The sequence below is a fragment of the Cryptomeria japonica genome, chromosome 11 (assembly GCF_030272615.1).
Source record: "Cryptomeria japonica chromosome 11, Sugi_1.0, whole genome shotgun sequence".
Classification (NCBI taxonomy): Eukaryota; Viridiplantae; Streptophyta; class Pinopsida; order Cupressales; family Cupressaceae; genus Cryptomeria; species Cryptomeria japonica.
In genome coordinates, this window is record NC_081415.1 from 11533254 (window position 1) to 11554835 (window position 21582).

Consider the following 21582-nt stretch of genomic DNA (forward strand, 5'->3'; position numbering starts at 1 on the left):
CATATTTGCATAGGACCATGCAAAACTGATCTTCTTCTCAAGAAAGAAATTGACAAAATCTATCTTTTCCTATTGTGATAGAGAAGCAGCAAAATGAATGACCTTAAGGTTGTCAGGTGTACCCAGATTGATTTCCTCGATCATTTCCACAAGAAATGTTGATTTGTCCTGACTTGATAGGGGTATGTCCACTCTTCCACCTTTGGGCGCCTCAGAGAGGTTTTCACCTGCAGGTACGTCTTTTATTTTTACTTTTTCATGGTCAGAGAGTGCCTTACGGTTTTCACTCAAAGACCTACTCTTTTGATTTTTTACTTTTTCTTTTCTTTTTTCATTTTGATGACTAGAAGAGGGAGTTGACTCCCCAAAATATGCTGTGGAATCCAGATCAATAGCAAATCCTGCCTTATGATCACCTTGTGGGATGCCTTCCCATAGTCCAAGGAATTCTGCAATTGCTTCGTCATTTTGAAAACAATCCAATGTGAGTGGTTCTTGTTGGTCATGTTGGATAAGCTGGGGATAGATAAGGGGCATGTCATCATCAATTGTAAGGAGAGAAAGGGCTAATATGGTAAAGGTGTAAACATCTGTGGTGTCACTATCTGAACTGCTTATATCTGATTCGGAGCTTGGGTCCCAGAATGACTCTATCCAAGCATTAGGACATGTTTTAGGAAGAGGAGTTATTTCATGTTTGTCTTCCATAGGAAAATTATCAGGGTCAAGGAAAATATTGTCAAGGGCATAGGAGCTAGAAGAAAAAGAACTCCACTCCCATTCATTGGAATCTGTTTTGGGTCAGGTATCCTCAGGTGTTATTTCATCATTAGAGTCACGCCCTTTTCTACACATGGGCACTTTGGTAGATGTGGATCCAATTCACAATGGTACAAAACCTAACCCTAAAGTTGGAGGTCGCCTCTTGGGTATAACATGTTCTAGCCTTCCATTGTTGTTCAGGCCTAAGCCACTGCAACCATCATATCCTTTCTTTTGCAGCATAGTAAATCCTGTGCCGTATCGTTCCACTGGCAACCTGACAAGTGGGGTCTCAGTTGGATCTTTGTAAAGCCAAACTATGACATCATCATCTACAGTTTCTTTGTCAAGTTCACCCCATCTTGTAAATGTAGTGGGAGGCTGATATTGAATAATGACCTTAGGATCCTTTTGCAATAAATGTGGTTTACCATATGATTTTGGAGATATTGGTAAATTCTCAATGAGGAATGTTTGATCCATTGAATATTCTCCGCATCCTTGGTCTTGTATCTTCAATTTTCCTTTGACAGCATCTAACAATTCATTAGGATCCACATAGCTATGTGATTTGGCCTCTCTATTGACTGGGACTTGCTGCTGAGGGGTATCCTTTAGAGTAGCACAAAATTGAAATGGATTAGGATCTCCTGGAATTGTTATCTTAGTTCCATTGTAAGGATATTTTAAACATTGATGATAAGTGGATGGAACTGCTTTCATTGCGTGGATCCATGGATGACCAAGGATCATATTATAAGGGAGATCAAGGTCTAGGACCTGCAGGAAAGTGTTTTTTGTCACTGGACCGACTCTGATAGGCAATGTAATTATCCCTTTGGATGGGCGCTCAACATCATCATATGCTTTGATTGTTATTCTTTTGGAAGCATCAATGTCATTTTCTGTATATCCAAGGCCAATGACCACGCTCAAGGTACAAATATTAAGACCCGCTCCACCATCTATCAAGACTCATCGGATTTTGCAATTATGGACAAAGACTTCAAGGTGTAAAGGATCATTATGAGGGAGCTTATCAGGTGAGATATCGTTATCAGAAAATGTGACATTTTGGGAAACAGCTAGATGTCCAATCCGGGCTTGAAACTGGTCAACATCAATGTCTGTGGGGACAGTGGACTCAATTAAAGCTTTATCTAGGACTGCACGATGCATGGGGGACATTTTCAACAACTCAAGGATTGATATTTGTGCAGGTGTCTTTCCTAGATGATCCAAGAGATTATACTGACTTGCAGGAGTTGGTTTCGGAGGAGCTACAAGAGCTCCTTTTAGAACTATTTTGGATCGACGAGTGGTGACTGCGCAAGAAGGATCTTGTCCCTTTATTCTCAGGGTGGAAACATACTCATTTGACGCGTGAAAACAATTGATGACATTGTTATAACCAGTATTTGCATAATTGGCCGTTTGAGTAGAGTTTGAAGAAGATGCCTTACCCTTGTCATGATCAAGCAAAGGAGTTTTGAAAATGGTATGATTAGTGTTAGAGGTCACATGGGGTGGATCTACCTCAATTACTCCTTGCTCTAACAAGTCTTGGATCATATGTTTCAATTGAAAACATGACGTAGTTTTATGTCCTTTGGACCGATGATATTCACAATAGGCATTATCATTCCACCAATGCGGCTTTACCACAGGTTTTGCCTTGATATCTGGTAGCTTGATAAATTTTGCTTGTATTAATTGTTTCATTACTGATTCAATAGGCTCTCCCAATGGCGTAAATTGTCGAGGAGGCCCATCCCGCGATCGGAAGGGTTTGCATTGTTGGTTTTGTTGTTGGCCTTGTTGTTGATTATATTGTTGAGTATGCTATTGTTGAGTAACATTGCTCATTGGCGTTTGATTTTGTTCCATAGTTGACATATTAGGAACACTCAATTTCTTGATCGTGAATGGGGGTTGATTTGCATTCACCGCTCTTGCATCAACAACTCCATCATTAGTGACATTCTTGTTCTTATACCAAAATCTATTTCTGTCCCCTGAATTGTTCATGTTGTCACTGTCTTTGTTAAGCTTAATGATTCCCTTAGCTACAAGAGCAGTTTCAATATTCATCCCCTTCTTAATGAGTTTCTCTATAGTACTGGGACTTTTCAATTTTAGCTCATACATCATTTCTGGGACCAAATTTTGGATAAATAGATTCACTTGTTGTTCTTCAGGTATATCGAGGGAAGAATGACTATACAAGCTTCGCCATCGCTGTAAGAAAGTCACTAATGGTTCACCTTGCTTTTGCTTGGTGTTGCATAGATCTGACATGGTCACGTCACTGTCGATGTTGAATGCAAAGTGAGATATAAACTTTTGAGCCAATTTAGACCAAGTCTTTATATTTCCTGGCAGATGCGAATACCAATCCATGGCTTGTCCTGTATGACTTCATGCAAATAATCGCATTAAATATGTCTCCTCATAGCTCACTTCAGTACATGCCGCGAAAAATGCTTGAATGTGATCTTTTGGATTGCCATTCCCTTTATATTTCTCAAAATTAGGTGCTTCAAAATGCTTAGGGAATGGAGGCATGTATAAGCTCTTGTCAAATGGATTAGGACATAAATCATGATCTGTATACAATTTCTTTGTTCCTTTAGTTTCTAATGCATCAACTTGTTGTTGCAATTTCTCAAGCTATTGCGCAATTGTATCAGATTTTAGAGGTCCATCATTTATCCCGGTGGGTACTCTTTGTCGATACATCATGTTTCCGATCGGTTGTTGATGCTCTGAAATGGCCATTTTTGGTGTCTCCGGCATATAAAGTTCTTGGTACATCTCTTGTTGTTGTGGTTGTGCCATGCCTTGATACTGACTTTGTTGTTGTACTTCTTGGAGCCTAGGTGGATATTGCAATTGAGTAGGTTGTTGATATTGCACAGGCACCAATTGCGGTTGTGAAGTATGATAGCTTGTTTTCCTTGGCATACATTGAGGCACATGTTGGTGTTGAGGCTGACGAATCGGAATTTGTTGACTTTGTGCCAATTGTTGTCGTGGTGTATATCCCATCATTTGTAAAAAACTTTGTTTAGGTGGTTTTCGTTGCTTCTCCTTAAGATGGGGTATGGCACTTGCATTAACTTGTTGTGTTGTTTGTCCCATCCATTGTGATGGTTGCAAGTTTGCATTAACTTGTAATGAGGCGGAAGGCACTACAATTTGTTGTCGAATGTGATATTGTTGTTGTTGTACATTGCTTGTTTGCACATTCGATTGTACCTTTTGTGTATTACTCAATTGTTGCAACAATTATTGTTGGTGCAAACCACTATCCGTAGCTCTTTGTGTCGCCATTATCGAAGGATCTGTCGCAATAGTGTTTGGCAAAGATATTGAACTTAACAGGACATAAGAACTTTGTTGCATCGTGGAATTGCTTTGGACATTAGTGATATCAGGCATTCCAGTCGTGAAACTTTCTTGCATCTTAGATTTTGATCCAATTTTATGCATGTAAGGAACCACTTCTTGTTGAGGGACAGCTGTCAATATTGGTGTGGTCTTCATTTGATCTTGTGTTACAGGTGTTGTGTTGAATAATGGATTATTTATTGTCTCAAATGGTGACTTTTGAGGAATAGTCACTGTCAATGCCTTTGAAGCACGTTTGCTCATCAAAGTAGGCTAAGTTTCTGGTTGCACATTTTCTTCATTTGGATGCGGAGAGAAACTTAGCAACTCACCGCCTTGTTGTTTTTGCACATTGACTTGATCACTTGGGGAGGTCACATTACTCATCATGTTGGGATATTTTTGTGAGAACATTTTAAAGACCTTGTTCAAGAACTTATCCATCTTTTTTGTCATCTTAGGATCTTGAAGGAACATGTCAACATCATCAAAAGCATCAGAATCTGATGAAGAATCTGGTTGGACATTTGGATTCGTTTCTTGTTGAATGCCTTGATCTGAACCAAATCCTTGCGAAAGAGTTTGTTCTTCATATAATGTTTGAGTTTGAATGTCATGTTGCAGGTTTGGTTGATTCCAATTGAAAGGTGCACTTCCTCTGGGAGTTGGTGGGACACTCCCATGTCCTGGTTTCATAGGTACAAACACTGGTTCATATAATGGAGGTGGTCCAAGTTGAACCATTCCATATGGTGGTAAAGATGTATTTGATGAACCTTCAATTTGCACTGTTTGACTAGTTTGAAACTACGAATTTGCTATGTTGTCCATGGGTTGATACGTTGGTTTGCCCATCTTTTTAGATTTTGATCTTGTCTCAACAAGCATGTCACTTATGCAAATGCAATATTTTGGGAATTTTTCAAAGCTAATGTATGATATGCCACTAAATGCAAACTAAATAGATGAAAATGCAATCTATGGCAAGAATGCAATCTAGTTTTTGGTTGTTTTGAAGATTTTGACAAACTTTTGAAATGCAAATCTAAAAAGAGACCCTTAGGAAATTGAAATGATGTCTAGACCTCAAAGGACAAAAGGACCAAGTGACAAAAGAACAAGATGACAATGCCTCCCCTATATGCTTGGATACTAAGCTAGGTTTGATGAAATGACATTGATGACAAAAGGACAAAAGGTTTGATAAAGTCTAGACTTCCTAACAATAACTTAGGGTTTATCAAAGATTTGGATTACTCAAGTATGACAAAACCTAGTTTTGACACTATATGAAAAGGGACAATTAATATGCAAGTGACCCTAATATGATATGATAATGACCTAAGCTTAATGAAGGGACCTAGAGTATGCAAATGCAAATGTATGACAATGGTATTACTCTAATGCAAGAGGACACATGCAAATGCAAACCTTGGTATTTGATAATGAGCTTTGCAAAGTGCAACCTAGGATGAACCTAAATCTAAGTGACATGAATGTTGAGACAAGATTTTGAACAATGTTTGACAACCATGTTTGAAGATGCTTTGAACTTGAACTTTGTTGGATGAAATGTTCTTGTGTTTAACCTTGTTTTGAATCAATTTGTCTTGTTTTTGAAATGAAATGCAATTCAACTTTTGACAAGCAAAGAATACAAGATATTTCAACTTAGACTCAAGACAATCATGCTCATTCCCACATTTCTTATGGTAGGCAAGGACATTAGGTACTTGAGAGGTAGACTCATTATGGGATTCAAGGAGAATACATAGATGCTTGACCCCACGGGCTCCCCTCCACGGCACTCACTTCTCAGGGCAGCCAAGCATCAGTCCCCATGGAAATCTCCCCATGGCGAACTTAGTATCTCTTCCAAGTATCTGAACTTGTCCTTCTCAAGCAACTAGAAGGGTTTTTGGCCTCTAAAAACAAGGTGTTTAGTAAGGATTTCTGTTAAGCGTTACTCCTTGATGTCACGCAAGCGTGATTGAGACATTAAGCCCATCAAGATACCAAACAAATGTAGTCATGCAAGCACGATTTAGACCGTGAGGTCCTACTTAGATGTTGATATGAGAAAGAGTTCAAGGGTCATCACTTCCCAAGTAACTACAATTCCCACGTAACCCTTCCTTCAAAGCTTTCGCCCATCAGGTATTTGTTTATAGTGAGTTAGAATGCCAATGTATTCTAGCTGTACTCACTTTGAGTCATTCCCTTCTCACAATTATCACTTGCTTGCAAAAGCAAATGGTCGGGAAGGCAGGCCCTCTAAAGGTGACACACAATCAAAGACATGAGCATGGTATCGAAGATCTAGATTTATGATCATCCTAAGAAGGATGAGAGCATACTCTCCTACTCCAATGTCAAACTCAACAATCAAATCAAACATAGATTCATTCCATCCTATTTAGAAATCACTAGGTGCCTAAAAATTAATTGCAAACACAAAGTTTAGTTGTAGTCCAAGGCAACCTGCAAAACCCAAGTCAGAAGTTTGATATGCTTAGTTTTTGACTATAGAACCTACACAAAATGTGTTAGTAGTTTCATTTATTGTCTTTGTCATGCGTATGCCAAGGTTCTGCACAGAGAATCAGTACCAACAAACCAAAAAAAGCAGAAACAGAATGCAAAAGAAAACAATTTTCAAGTAAAAACACTGTCTTTTACCTCTGTTTCTAGACTTTACACAGGCGCAGAATGCATGACACAGGCACAGGATGTCTGACACAGGCGCAGAATGTCCTTGACACAGGTACAAAATGTCTAACACAGGCGCAGAATGCTTGACACAGGCGCAAAAGTTCCCAGAAAACACTGCACTACCCTATTTCTTGAGTTTTTGACCTGCAAATCAACTCAAAAAGCACTCAAAAACACAGTTAAGGGGTTAGATGGTTAGTTTCACGTCGGGTTCACCAATTAATGTAGCTAGAAAATCGGGAAATCATCACAAGCAATTCAATATACTAATCTAGCTCAATCACGAAAATTAAAATGCAATGATCTATCCTTAACACACTCAATAAAGACATGAAAATGAAACATTCAAAATTAAAGATTATGCAAACCAAATGTAGATCTGAATGCTTCCTTCATGCGGCTCCATTGTCCTTCTTTTTTCTCCAAATAGCTTTGTTGTGGATCTCACCTACTAGTGCATGATCATGATATGAAAGCAAGTAGACAAGATGATTGCTCAAGAATACTCGAAGCGTGATTGATTCGACAAAGTAATTCAAAACAAGCGATTATTATTCCCATTAGCCAAGATTGAAGAAATTCATCCAATTTACAGGCAAATTGGAGAAATGATTGAATTAGCATGATTCAATTCAAATGGAAATTGCAAATCAATTATGTCAATTATGACAAATTATGACAAATTATGCACTTTCTATGCAAAATTGATTGATTGATAATTTATGACAAATTATGACAAACTTCTATGTCAAAAATTGATTGATTGTCAATTATGACAAATTGACATGTCATTCCCATGAATTTAGGAGAGAAATAGGAGGAAATTAAAATTAGTAATTAGAAAATTAGAAAATTAGAAAAAGAGGAAAATTAGGAATTAAGAAATTGATGAAAATTAGGAAATTAGGAATTTAGTGAATTAATTAATAATTTGTCATTTATTAATTAATTCACAAAGAGGGAATTTAGAAATTGATGAAAGATTAGGAAATTAATTAATAATTTTTCATTTATTAATTAATTCACAAAAAGAGGAATAATTAGCCAATTAAATGAACATTTAATTGCGATGAGAAGACTTAGGATAAATAAATAATTTATTAATCCTAAAGGGAGAAATGACAAACAAGGTTAAATGATTAAATCACGAAACCCTAGAAGATAAATTAGCAATGCAAGGATGACAATTAGGTCTTGATGAAAGATAATTGACTCGATCATGATTCTAATTAACAAAGGACCAATGTGATAAATGATTTGATTGATAAATGCGCCAATTGACGAGGAACAATGACTAATTGATCCAAATTGACATAATTGAGACAGACAATGATCGATGACAAATCGATCGCAAAATGACAAGATCAACAAGAGGACAAGAATCGATGACAAAATAGATTGCAAGATGATAAGATTGAAAATGATCACGATTGATGACAAATCGATCGCAAAATGACAAAATTTGAACATGACAACGATCAATGAAAAATCGATCGCCAGATGATAAGATTGATAAGAGGACAACGATCGATGACAAATCGATCGCAAATCGACAAGATTGATAAGAGGACAAAACCCTAATTAGGATTGACGATGTCCAAAATGATGACAAATGAGCACGCACATTGATGTGATAGGATAAGATCGATCATGACTGAAGATTGCTATTGACAAGACCAATTTCGAAAGAGAGACAATTGAAGAATGTAGAAGAATGACTTGATGCTCGCAAATGATAAAGACCAAGTGCGTAACATAGAAGAAATGTTAATGCGACGCAAAAACCTAAAATGAGGCAATGCGCAAATGTTAAAGTATGATTCCGCAAGCGTTGACCATTTTCAGGTGTCTACAAAAACAACTATAAGATAAGATCACACATCTACAAGAGACTTATATTCCTAGCTCGTTAAGTAAACTTAACATGTGAATAGGTGTAAAAAGGATCTAACTAAGAACTAGTTAAATTATGTTCCTAGTTCAAACTAAAAAAGAAAAAATCAGATATGCAAGACCCTTGTTCACACTAACCTCCCATCTAAAGTGCAACTTAGGGAGAATGCAATTAATGCAAAGGTTATGATGATGGGTTTTGACTATGAGGGCATGTTAGGTATCCATGTACAAATGCAATATCTTATAAACAAAGAAAACGAGAAAAGCCAATGGAAGAAAAGTCCTCTTCGAAAGAGAGAAATATATAAACAAATATATGCAAGTGATGGATGGAGAACCTAAGACCCCCTAAGGATGATATCCAACACAATATTACAATCTATAGTACCCCATAGGTGGGAAATAAAGAGACTTTGTGACCCTTCCATATTAATATAATTTTAATATGTAATTATAATGTATTACAATAATGGTGAATGCTTGAAGACAAAATATAATTCAATGCCTAAAAGCAACGTTCCTCCCCTCGGCTTTGTTTCTTTTGCAACTAGGGTTTCATCTGTCATGGGTGTGCTTTCCATCTCAGCATCTATTGTTGCACTTTTTTTATTGGTTTCTTTTTTTCACAGGTGTGCCTCTTATCTTTGGTGTAGCCACGAGTTTTTCTATTACTATTACTGGGGCATGATCTACTACTGTTATTGTTACACCTCTATGTCAACTTTTGTTGTTGATGGATGTAGTTTTGCTTAGTTTGTTGGTTTAGGCGTTGCTCTCACTTCGAGAAAGAAATCATCCAAATTGTTATGCCAAATCATCCCTGGTTGTGGTTTATGGCCAATATGTGATGGAAAATGAGGACTTCTAACAATGTTTGAATGAATAAAATTTTTTGTTAAAGTAATTCCAATGATATTTGGGCATTTTTATTATAATGTAATTAGTGTGGCAAGTATAGATCAAGGGGCTATACTTAGCTTTTAAGTAATGTATTTGAGGTTATGATAGTCTTTTGATAGACTTAGGTTACCCTTGTACTACATTAGAAGAGAAAATGCCTAATGAAAAACCATAATGGCTAAATCGATACATGAAGAGAAGGTAAATATGAAATTGAATAACTATTCAATGAAAATATGGTCACATTCATATGATAAAATACAATAATTAAATCAAATAAAAATGGATTATGTGTCACAAATTATACAAACATAAAAATTTCTAATGGAAGTACTAGTGGAGGCTAAAAATATAAGACAATGAGATTTCATGATGTAACAACAAAGATCTATCTTAAATAGTGTAATGTTCACAATTTTATTCAATAAAGGTGTAAACAACAAATAAAAAGTAAGAAAATGACATGTAGTTTAACTTAAATTAAAATACAATTCTATGGCAAAATTTGAAGCAAAACCTCAAGAGGCAACTCAAGGTGGGTAGGGTGAGTAAATGTGATGTCACACAATTAGGTACACACATTGAGATGAATATTATACAAATGATGAATGCAATCAAAATTCATAGATCTAAGACCCTAAAATAGCTAAGTATAAACCCTAGTGTAGTGTAAGATGACATCATGCATCATGAAAATATAGATGAAAATATAATTTCCTTAATCTAACCAAACCTAGTGAAATAGAATACATTCAAGTACTCTAAATGTATTATTTTTCTAGAACTATGTGTAGACATAAGATATTTTTATTTGAATTCAGAAATTTGGATTATTTCTATAGGCATGAATAATTTGTGTAACATGCATATTTAACTCTTTTCATTGCATGTTTATGCTCGCTAGCAAATCTCAATGTTAATAGCATGCTCTTTTAAATGTGAATGATATTTGAGTGTGTTTTCAATGATGTAACAAGAATGCAATTGAATGTCTTTAAATACAAAGACCACAATAAATTACATGAGATATATACTAAGTTTGCTCATGGGAAGAGAAATGGGTGGGAATCACCCAAAATTTGTATTTGAACTTTTGAATTTCAAGGGTTAGATTATGGGTATAGGATCATTCCATTACCCATGAGATTGATATAAGATACTAGAATGATAATATTTGTATTAGGAATAAAAAATTGGATGTGGAGGATGTAATAACAATTAAATGCATTATTAAATGTTTGAAAAATACAAATATGATCACAAATTTAGAAAAATATGTAAATATAGAAAGATTAAAAATTAACAAATAAACCTAACTTTATATAAAATTATACTATTTATTATTATTACTATTATCATATTAAAATATCCTCGTAAAATAAATTGGAAATTGCTCTCCAAATTTCACAAATATATCATTTTATAATCTATGTACAATCTAAAAATGTTTAAAAATAACAAAAAATTAAGAGGAAGTTTAAGACTTAGGTAGGTCCCATGAGGGGGGCCTTTAATTTAAGCAAGCAAAAATGGGGTGGAGCTATAAATTGCCTCACAAGCTTAGAAATATTTTATGCCACGAATTTTAGAATAAAAACTAAATTTGTTTACAACCAGCTTGCTTAAATTTAGAAGTACCCATCATCCTTGAATTCAAAAGCTTAACCTTTTAAGCTGAAATGCAGTACAAAATTATGAGACCACTATATCTAAATATTCCCCCAAAAATCTTTTTTTTGAGAAGCTCCCAGCCTTACTATATAATTTCAAGCTTTAAATTTTTTAAATAAATGGACCCATAAACTGGATTGAATTTAGACATTTCATTCAAGATCAAAATTCCAATTAACATTGACCAAAATTCTCTCTTTTCCCATTAACATTGACTAAAATTGTATCCTTTCCCCTAATTTTTCTCTCACACTCGAATGATGGTAATCCATGCATCACAGAGAGTCCGAGCAACATCTTTCAAACGGGGAACAACACAACTTTGCAATGAGGTATTTTTTCATTAATTCTCCTTTTTCTGTGACTCTCTTCTTCACTCTCTCATTTCTCACTCTTGCACTCTCTCTCAACACCACACAAGTCCAAGTCATGAAGAACATGTACTATAATTTGGGCCTTCCGTCGCACGGTGACCCATGCCAATGGCATGGCGTAAGTTGCAGTGAAAATGAGGGTAATGATGTTGTTGGACTCTACTTCTCTTCTTTCAATATGAATAACAGTATTTGGCAGTATGTATGTAAGCTGCCAGCCCTTCAACTTCTTGACCTCATTAACAATAGCTTACAAGGCCCAATCCCTGTGTGCGTTGGCAGCTTGGCCAATCTGCAAACCCTTGATCTAAGCGACAATCAACTAACAGGGGAAATTACAGAGGCTCTAGGGTATATGAGTGAGCTTTACAGGTTGGACCTCTCAAACAACAAATTAACAGGACAAATTCCAGAGGCTCTAGGGAATATGAGTGAGCTTTACTGGTTGGACCTGTCAAACAACAAATTAACAGGACAAATTCCAGTATCTGTAAAACACATCCATTATGTGGACTTATCAAACAACGAATTAACAGGACAAATTCCAGAGGCTCTAGGGAATATGAGCGAGCTTTACTGGTTGAACCTGTCAAACAACAAATTAACAGGACAAATTCCAGAGGCTCTAGGGAATATGAGTGAGCTTCAATATTTGGGCCTGTCAAACAACGAATTAACAGGAAAAACCCATTCCACAGTCCTAATAAAAGTATTGGGAGCAGTAGCTGTTGTTGTCGTTTTTCTAATTTGTTTTCTAGTATTCGGAGTTCTATGGATAAAGAACTTGCATAATAGAGAGGAGTTTAAACAAACATTTCGCAAAATCCTTCAAAAGGTGGAGCATCCACGCATCTCACATGAGGACCTTCTTGCAGCAACCAATAGATTTCACAACTCCAATCTACTATCCACAAATAGCTTTGGATCAGTGTACAAGGGATTTTTGGCTGATGGTACTCGTGTTGCCGTTAAGGTTCTCAATTTAATGCATGAGCAATCGCACAAGATTTTCAGAGCAGAATGTAAAGTGTTGCAGAAGGCTCGACACCGAAATCTTGCTAGAATCATAACCACATGTTCTACCATTCACATCAAAGCTTTAATCTTTGAGTATTTTTCTAATGGAAGCTTGGAGAAGTATTTGTATCAAAGCAGTTGTAGAATGGGATTGAGAACACTGCTGAACATAGCTATAGATGTAGCCCATGCTGTGGAATATCTTCACTATGATTGCTTCGTGCAGATAGTGCATTGTGACATAAAACCAAGCAATGTTCTTTTAGATGAAAGCATGACAGCTCATCTTTCAGATTTTGGAATATCCAGATTAATGGGAAGAATCACGGCCAATTCAGTAACTTCAACAATAGATTTAAAAGGCTCAGTGGGCTACATCGCACCAGGTATGGTTTATCAAATATCTTTCTTCTAAAAATATTATGGATTTCGTTGTTAGAACAGATTAAACAACTATATTCAATGACTTGACTGCAGAATATGGATTGAATGGCATGATGTCTCCTCGGGGAGATGTTTTTAGCTATGGTATTTTGTTATTGGAAATGCTGACAAGGAGGCGGCCAACTGATGATATGTTTGATGGTGATCTGAGCCTGCATAGCTGGGTGAAAAGGGCATTTCCAGAGAGGGTTGCTGAGGTAGTTGATACAAGCTTGTTAATGGAAGGGGCTAGCAAAGAAACGGAAGAATGTCTGATTTCATTGATGCGTCTTGGTTTGCTGTGTTCAAGTGATTCCCCTGAAGCTCGGCCCACTATGAGAGATGTGTCCAGTCTATTGAAGAACATTCAACAGGATTTCAACCCAGACACTTCTTCTTCCATTAAATTAAAGCCCACCATATCCAATTTAGTTTGTGACAGAGGTGCAATAACTATTTGTGAGGAGGCATCAGATACCCAAAGCTCCACATTTTAGTAGGCTTGATATCAGTTGTAATAGTGCTATTGTCATAGTGTTGTTCCCCCTGCTGTTCTCTGTTATGTTTGGTTCTATTGTTTCTGTTTGGCTCGTTTATGAACTTTGTTATAATCCCTGTCTTATGAATTCCTCAATATAATTCAAGACTCTCCTTTTTTCCTGAAAAAATATACATTAATATTCATTAGCTTCCTTTTAATGCGAAGTACTCAATTAAACTTACAGAATTTCTACTTAAAAACTAAGAGAATGCTCTTTGCATTGTTACAAGAGTCCTACCCCTTTTTCCTTTTGTGATAGATCCCTAAATAGGTGCAAAAACGTCTTCTTAGATCCCTCTCTAACTTTCTCTCATGATTCTTGGATAGTCATTACTTCATTGCTAGTTAGATGACCATTAAGTTGGATGAGCATTAGGTTAGACCTCTGTAAATAACTGTCTGGATGGACGTTTGAAACCTACTTATTGCTCTTCATCATCCTTGTAAAGGCATGGAGAGGGACACTGATAATCAAGACACATTTCCTTTCCTAATGTTAATATATAGTTGGATATAAAATCTAAATCCAAAGATACAAGTGGGTGTATAAGAGTCTCAGTCATAGGAGGGCCCCCAAGGAGAGAGAAGACACACCTCATTAATCTAGAGCTATTGAAAAAAGGCAATCACATGCCTAATAATAGATTAACTGAACTTAATAATAGATACAATTGAGAAATTATTTTTTTTTCTTGAAATTCTTCACCACATAATGATATCAATTTTTTACAATTAAGCTTCTGGATTAGATTCACCATTTACAATTTTACCAAACATGAAATGAAGATAGTTGCAAAAGATGGTTCTAAATGACTTTTACACAGTAGAATATCTTTCAGGGGTGAGGCAAAATGAAGATACATTACTTCAAGAGTTATGGACGAATCTTTCAAGATTTTGTATGCAGTTATGTTTTAAATCTTCTTTTATCTCCAATTAATGGTGTTCCATTTGTTTTTAGATCCAATTAATGGAGACCGTGATTCAGATAACTGAAAAATGGATGTTATTAAGAATTTAAGACCAAGAAGAATGGACAGAGTAACAGAAAGAGAAGCAATATTCTACAGTTAAATGGCAGGCGTTGGAGGAAGAAGAGTGTTTTTGTTTATTCTGGCCATTAATTTATGTGTCATCTTTGTCTTTACATAGTTTTCTGTCTCTCGCAAAGGTAATTTCAAACTGATAAATTTAAATTGAAAATTTCAACTGGATTTGAAGGTATTTTTTCCAATAAATTCTGAGAGTTTTATATTAGATTATTTTCATTATCTTGATCATTGAAAATGACAATTTATTAAGATTTCGTTTTTTTTATGATATATTCATATAGGTAATAATTTACAAGAACTGATCTTTCATGAATATGAATGATGATTGCTCTTGTTTCTGAATTCTGTGATAGTTTTGGTGTCAATGTTTGGTATCACATTTCATTAGGATGAAAGCATGATCTATTTTTCTTCTCCACTTTTTCATCTTGATGATGGATCATTGAGTGTGATCAGAAATGTTGATGAAAAATGATGATTCTTTCATCTTGATGATGGATCATAGAGTGTGATCCAAAATGTTGATAAAAAAGCTATCTCACATTTCATCAGGATGAAAGAGTGATCCATTTTTCTTCTCCACTTTCATCTTGATGATGGATAATTGAGTGTGATGCAAAACGTTGATTCAAAAACTATCACATGATTGAATCCAGAAACAAGAACAACCAACAATATGGATTGTAAAAATCTAACATCTTTAACATAAATGATGCATTTGCCAAAGATAATTCCAAACCGATAAATTTATATTCATTTTAAATGGACTGGATTTGAAGTAATTTTTTTTTCTAAATTTTGGAGTTTTATATCAGATTTTTTAATTATCTTTGATAATTGAAAAGGACTATTTATTATGATATTTTATTAAGATTTTATTGTTTATTATGTTATTTTATTAAAATTAGACTATTTATTACGATATATTTTATTAATAGTAATTTAGAAGAACCAATCTCTCATGAATATGAATGATGAATGTTCTTATTTGAGTCGATTGTGTGATAGTTTTTTCATCAACATTTTGGTCAGGATGAAAGAGTGAAGGAGTGATCCATTTTTACTTTCCTTATGAACTCTTTCATCTTGATCTAAATTGTTGATGCAAACTATCACACAATAGAATCCAAAAACAAGAACAATCAACAATATAGATTGTAGAAATCTAATATCATTAACACGAATGATGTTTGAAAAATCCATAAGACATTAATATAAAAAATAAATAAATTAAATACAATTCTATGACCAAAATTTGAAGCAAAACCTTAAGTGGTAATTCAGAGTGAGTAGGGTGAGTAAAAGTGGTGTCACACATTTAGGTACAAACATTGAGAATTTTTTTATAGCAATGAAAATATTAATATATAAGAGTATTAATCCTTACAAGACCTGCAAATGATGAATGCAATCAAAAGTCATAGATCTAAGACCCTAAAATAATTAGGTATAAATTCTAGTGAGAATTTTTTTATAGCAATGAAAATATTAATATATAAGAGTATGAATCCTTATAAGACCTGCAAATGATAAATGCAATCAAAAGTCATATATCTAAGACCCTAAAATAATTAGGTATAAACCCTACATCATGCATCAGCAAAATATAGATGAAAATAGAATTTCCTTAATCTAACCAAACCTAATCAAATGTAATATATATAAATGTAATACATACAAGTACTCTAAATGATTTATTTGTCTAGACCTTTGTGTAGACAACATTTTTTGAATTGAATCCACAGATTTGGATTTATCTATAGACATGAATCATTTTTGTAACATGCATATTTCATTCTTTTGATTGCACATTTATGCTCAAACTTTGCTCCTTCCTAAATGTTAAGGGTTGGTGATGCTTAAACACCTAGGGGAGATCATTGGGACACAATAGTAATGTTCTCCTAAATCGATTATGGAGATTTTGAATCCTTTTCATGGATCAACTGAAATGTTACTTGCATGCTCCTTAAAATGTGTATGATATTCCAATGCCTTTTTAGTGATGTAACAAGAATGTGAGTGAATGCTTTTAAATACAAAGACAACAATAAAATCACATGAGACATATACTAAGTTTGCTCGTCGGAAGAGAAATGGGTGGGATTCAACAAAAAAATGTATTTGAACTTTTAAATTTCAATGGTTAGATTGAGGGTATAGGATCATTCCATTATCCTTGAGATTGAGCTAGATAATATTTACATGAGGTAAACATTTGGATGTAGAGGGTGCAATAACAGTTAAAATGCATTATAAAATGTTTGAAAACATGTAAAATATGATCAGACATTTAGAAATATATATAAATATAGAAAGATGAATCATCAACAAATAAACCCAACTTTATATAAAATTACACTATTTAACAATGACATTAAAAATGTCTGTAAACAAAAATCCATTTTTGAAACAATTTGACATGCACATAAATGCATGAAATGTGGGGTGTTATTTTATTACTCCAAATAAAATAGAACTCTCACCACTTGTCTCCAAGTAAATTCACAACTTTTTGCATGAAGGATTTTAATAGATTTGTATTCTTGATGTTTAGTATTTTAGAAGAACATTTATTTCATAAATGATTCTCTTCTATTATAAGATATTTCTCGACATATTTTACATATATTCTTTTAATATAAATATATTAGTTATTATATAATCATATTAAAACATTCTTTTATAATAAATTGGAAATTACTCTCCAAATTTCACCAAATAATATCATTTTATCATCTACCTATCTGCAATCTAAAAATGTTTAAAAAATAATAGGAAGTTAAAGAGAAAGTTTAAGATTTGCTTACTATAGAAAATATCACATGGACACAATTTCAAAATTTAAAAGTGAATCCACCAGCAGGCAGCATTGAATTTCATTGATCAGAATTCTATTTTTTCTTCCAATTTTTCTCTTACTGCATTGAATTTCATTCAAAATCAAAATTCCAATTCTATTCTGTCCTCTAATTTTTCTCCAACCGTATTGAATTTCATTCAAGATCAAAATTCCAATTAACATTGACCAGAATTCTATTCTTTCACCCAATTTTTCTCTTACTGAATTGAATTTCATTCCGGATCAAAATTCCAATTAACATTGACCATAATTCTATTTTTTCCCCTAATTTTTCACTTATGACATTGAATTTCATTCAAGATCAAAATTCCAATTAACATTGACCAGAAATACTATCGTTTCCCCTAATTTTTTTTCTTTCTTACATATAACCACACTGGAATGATGGAAATCCATGCATCACAGAGAGTCCCAACAACCTCTTTGAAACGGGGAACAACGCAACTTTGCTATGAGGTATTTTTTCATTAAATTTCCTTTTTCTTTCACTCTGTTCTTCACTCTGTCATTTCTCATTCTTGCACTCTCTCTCAACACCACACAAGTCCAAGTCATGAAGAATATCCGCTATAATTTGGGCCTTCACTATGACGGTGACCCATGCCAATGGTATGGCGTAAGTTGCAGTGAAAATGAGGGTAATGATATTGTAGGACTCTACTTCTCTCATTTCAATATGAATAACAGTATTTGGCAGTATGTATGTAAGCTGCCAGCCCTTCAACTTCTTGATCTCAGTGACAATGGCTTACAAAGCCCAATCCCTGAGTGTGTTGGCAGCTTTGCCAATTTGAAAATTTTGCGTCTCTCTTCCAATTTATTATCAGAATCTATTCCTCCGCAATTGTTTTCTATGAAGAATCTGAGCACCCTTGATCTAACCCACAATCAACTGACAGGGCCTATTCCTCCCCAATTGTTCTCTTTAAGCAATCTGGCGTATCTGGACCTTTCCTATAATAATCTTTCCGGAAATATCCCTATTACCCTGAGCAACCTGAGATTTATAGAATCTTTGGATATTTCCAACAACAGGTTGACAGGCGAAATTCCAGAGGCTCTAGGGAATCTGAGTGAGCTTCACTGGTTGAACTTGTCACACAACAAATTAACGGGACAAATTCCAGAGGCTTGAGGGTATCCGAGTAGCCTTTACTCCTTGGACCTGTCAAACAACAAATTAACAGGACAAATTCCAGAGGCTCTAGTGTATCTGAGTGGCCTTTACTCCTTGGACCTGTCAAACAACAAATTAACAGGACAAATTCCAGAGCCTCTAGGGAGTATGAATGAGCTTTACTGGTTGGACCTGTCAAACAACAAGTTAACAGGACAAATTCCAGAGTGTGTAAAACAAATCTCTTATTTGGACCTATCAAACAATGAATTAGAAGAAGCCGCTCCAACAGGAAAAAAACATTCCACGGCCCTAGTAAAAGTAGCCATTCCAACAGGAAAAAGCCATTCCACAGTCGTAATAAAAGTATTGGGAGCAGTAGCTGTTGTTGCCGTTTTTATAGTTTGTTTTCTAGTATTCGGAGTTCTGTGGATCAGGAACTTGCATAATAGAGAAGAATTTAAACAAACATTTCGCAAAATCCTTCAAAAGGTGGAGCATCCACGCATCGCGCATGAGGAGCTTCTTGCAGCAACCAATAGATTTCACAACTCCAATCTACTATCAACAAATAGCTTTGGATCAGTGTACAAGGGATTTTTGGCTGATGGTACTCGTGTTGCCGTTAAGGTTCTCAATTTAATGCATGAGCAATCGCACAAGATTTTCAGAGCAGAATGTAAAGTGTTGCAGAAGGCTCGACACCGAAATCTTGCTAGAATCATAACCACATGTTCTACCATTCACATCAAAGCTTTAATCTTTGAGTATTTTTCTAATGGAAGCTTGGAGAAGTATTTGTATCAAAGCAGTTGTAGAATGGGATTGAGAACACTGCTGAACATAGCTATAGATGTAGCCCATGCTGTGGAATATCTTCACTATGATTGCTTCGTGCAGATAGTGCATTGTGACATAAAACCAAGCAATGTTCTTTTAGATGAAAGCATGACAGCTCATCTTTCAGATTTTGGAATATCCAGATTAATGGGAAGAATCACGGCCAATTCAGTAACTTCAACAATAGATTTAAAAGGCTCAGTGGGCTACATCGCACCAGGTATGGTTTATCAAATATCTTTCTTCTAAAAATATTATGGATTTCGTTGTTAGAACAGATTAAACAACTATATTCAATGACTTGACTGCAGAATATGGATTGAATGGCATGATGTCTCCTCGGGGAGATGTTTTTAGCTATGGTATTTTGTTATTGGAAATGCTGACAAGGAGGCGGCCAACTGATGATATGTTTGATGGTGATCTGAGCCTGCATAGCTGGGTGAAAAGGGCATTTCCAGAGAGGGTTGCTGAGGTAGTTGATACAAGCTTGTTAATGGAAGGGGCTAGCAAAGAAACGGAAGAATGTCTGATTTCATTGATGCGTCTTGGTTTGCTGTGTTCAAGTGATTCCCCTGAAGCTCGGCCCACTATGAGAGATGTGTCCAGTCTATTGAAGAACATTCAACAGGATTTCAACCCAGACACTTCTTCTTCCATTAAATTAAAGCCCACCATATCCAATTTAGTTTGTGACAGAGGTGCAATAACTATTTGTGAGGAGGCATCAGATACCCAAAGCTCCACATTTTAGTAGCTTTCACATTTTAATAGCTTCAGAGCGGATGTGGATGTAGTTTTTGCGGTGAAGGTTCATTATAAATTTGGATGTAGTCCTTATGACGAATCATTATAAATTTGGATGTAGTCTTTATGACGAATCATTATAAATTTGGTGTTATTTGTCTGTAACTGTTTATGTTTAATTTTATATTTATGTTTGTTCGCATTTTATAATTTACAACTTCCATGAAAGCATTGAAAGTGAAAAAATAGTAGACCATGTCTTATGTTTATTGCTAGATTTTATGTATGCAAACTTCATTTTGATTGAATAATATCTTTGTTGGTTAGGTTTGTTGTTAGATGTAATAGTGTCATTGTCATAGTGTTGTTCTCCCTGCTGTTCTCAGTTATGTTTGGTTCTATTGTTTCTGTTTGGCTCATATATGAGCTTTGTCATTATCTGTGTCTTATGAGTTCCTCAATATAATTCAAAGCTTTCTTTATTTCTTGGCAAAATATAGTTTAATATTTATGACTTTCCTTCAATGTGAAGTACTTAATAAAAGTTGCATAATTGTTACTGAATTTCTTAGCTAAATTTTATAGAAGATTTGCCGTTCCTCCATTATGGTTTTCCTCTACTAAAGAAGGTCATTCAAAAAGTTGATTTATGCTTCTCCAAATTATGACATGAGAAGGAAGAAATAGAATAATACATGCTAATATGTTTATGATTAAGGCAAAAACAGGTTTTGAGGGGACCCGAAACCCCATACAAAAGAGAATCAGGGACTAGAACCCAACAGATAAGGCTGCCCAGATAGATAGGCATTAAACACCAGCAGCCCAAACCAACACCAGAAAACAGGATAGCGAGAAACTATCCCCAAAGATCAATGAGGGTTTTAGCTGGCTCCCTCAACCAGAAGAGTACAAACGACACATTACTTCTTATGTCATATTATGGTCATTTATGGAAATGAATATGATTCTTAATTAATTAGATTTTGATCAATATGAAAAGTTGAGTTTAAGATAAGAAATTGTTTAAATGAAATGAGTAGGTTTAAGAATTTGTTTAGCTCTTTCAATAGGATTAGTACAATATGTTGTAAATTGTAAATTAGATTTTATTTGTAAGTTTGAATTTTTGAATTCATATGTTTTTAAATCTTATAAATCAGCTAGATAAGATTACTGTTGTGACCTTGTATCTCAAATATTGTAGTTCTATCTATATCTATGAAAATGCTCTTTAGACCTTGCTAGATCACTAGAAGAATGCTCTTTACATTGTT

The 21582-nt window shown here is 34.9% G+C and overlaps 3 protein-coding genes across 3 annotated transcripts; all 3 read left to right on the top strand.

The window, feature by feature from the left end:
* Positions 1-11540: 11540 nt before the first annotated feature.
* Positions 11541-13808, top strand: LOC131049541 (probable LRR receptor-like serine/threonine-protein kinase At3g47570). Its single transcript, XM_057983615.2, has 2 exons — positions 11541-13108; positions 13200-13808. Exons 1-2 carry the CDS (start codon positions 11602-11604, stop codon positions 13640-13642), a joined length of 1950 nt encoding a protein of 649 aa, XP_057839598.2. The 5' UTR covers positions 11541-11601; the 3' UTR covers positions 13643-13808.
* Positions 13809-18154: 4346 nt separating this feature from the next.
* LOC131049539 (receptor like protein 29-like) lies at positions 18155-18736 on the top strand. Its single transcript, XM_059214315.1, has one exon. It carries the CDS (start codon positions 18155-18157, stop codon positions 18734-18736), a length of 582 nt encoding a protein of 193 aa, XP_059070298.1.
* Positions 18737-18750: 14 nt separating this feature from the next.
* On the top strand, positions 18751-20332 carry LOC131049480 (probable LRR receptor-like serine/threonine-protein kinase At3g47570). Its single transcript, XM_059214298.1, has 2 exons — positions 18751-19778; positions 19870-20332. Exons 1-2 carry the CDS (start codon positions 18887-18889, stop codon positions 20310-20312), a joined length of 1335 nt encoding a protein of 444 aa, XP_059070281.1. The 5' UTR covers positions 18751-18886; the 3' UTR covers positions 20313-20332.
* Positions 20333-21582: the final 1250 nt, after the last annotated feature.

Excerpts from the sequence above, each read along its gene's own strand:
- LOC131049541 (XM_057983615.2), top strand. The coding sequence starts at position 11,602 with ATGCATCACAGAGAGTCCGAGCAACATCTTTCAAACGGGGAACAACAC. Across the intron at positions 13,109-13,199 it reads AGTGGGCTACATCGCACCAG|AATATGGATTGAATGGCATG; the intron begins GTATGGTTTATC and ends ACTTGACTGCAG.
- LOC131049539 (XM_059214315.1), top strand. The coding sequence starts at position 18,155 with ATGAAGAATATCCGCTATAATTTGGGCCTTCACTATGACGGTGACCCA.
- LOC131049480 (XM_059214298.1), top strand. The coding sequence starts at position 18,887 with ATGAATGAGCTTTACTGGTTGGACCTGTCAAACAACAAGTTAACAGGA. Across the intron at positions 19,779-19,869 it reads AGTGGGCTACATCGCACCAG|AATATGGATTGAATGGCATG; the intron begins GTATGGTTTATC and ends ACTTGACTGCAG.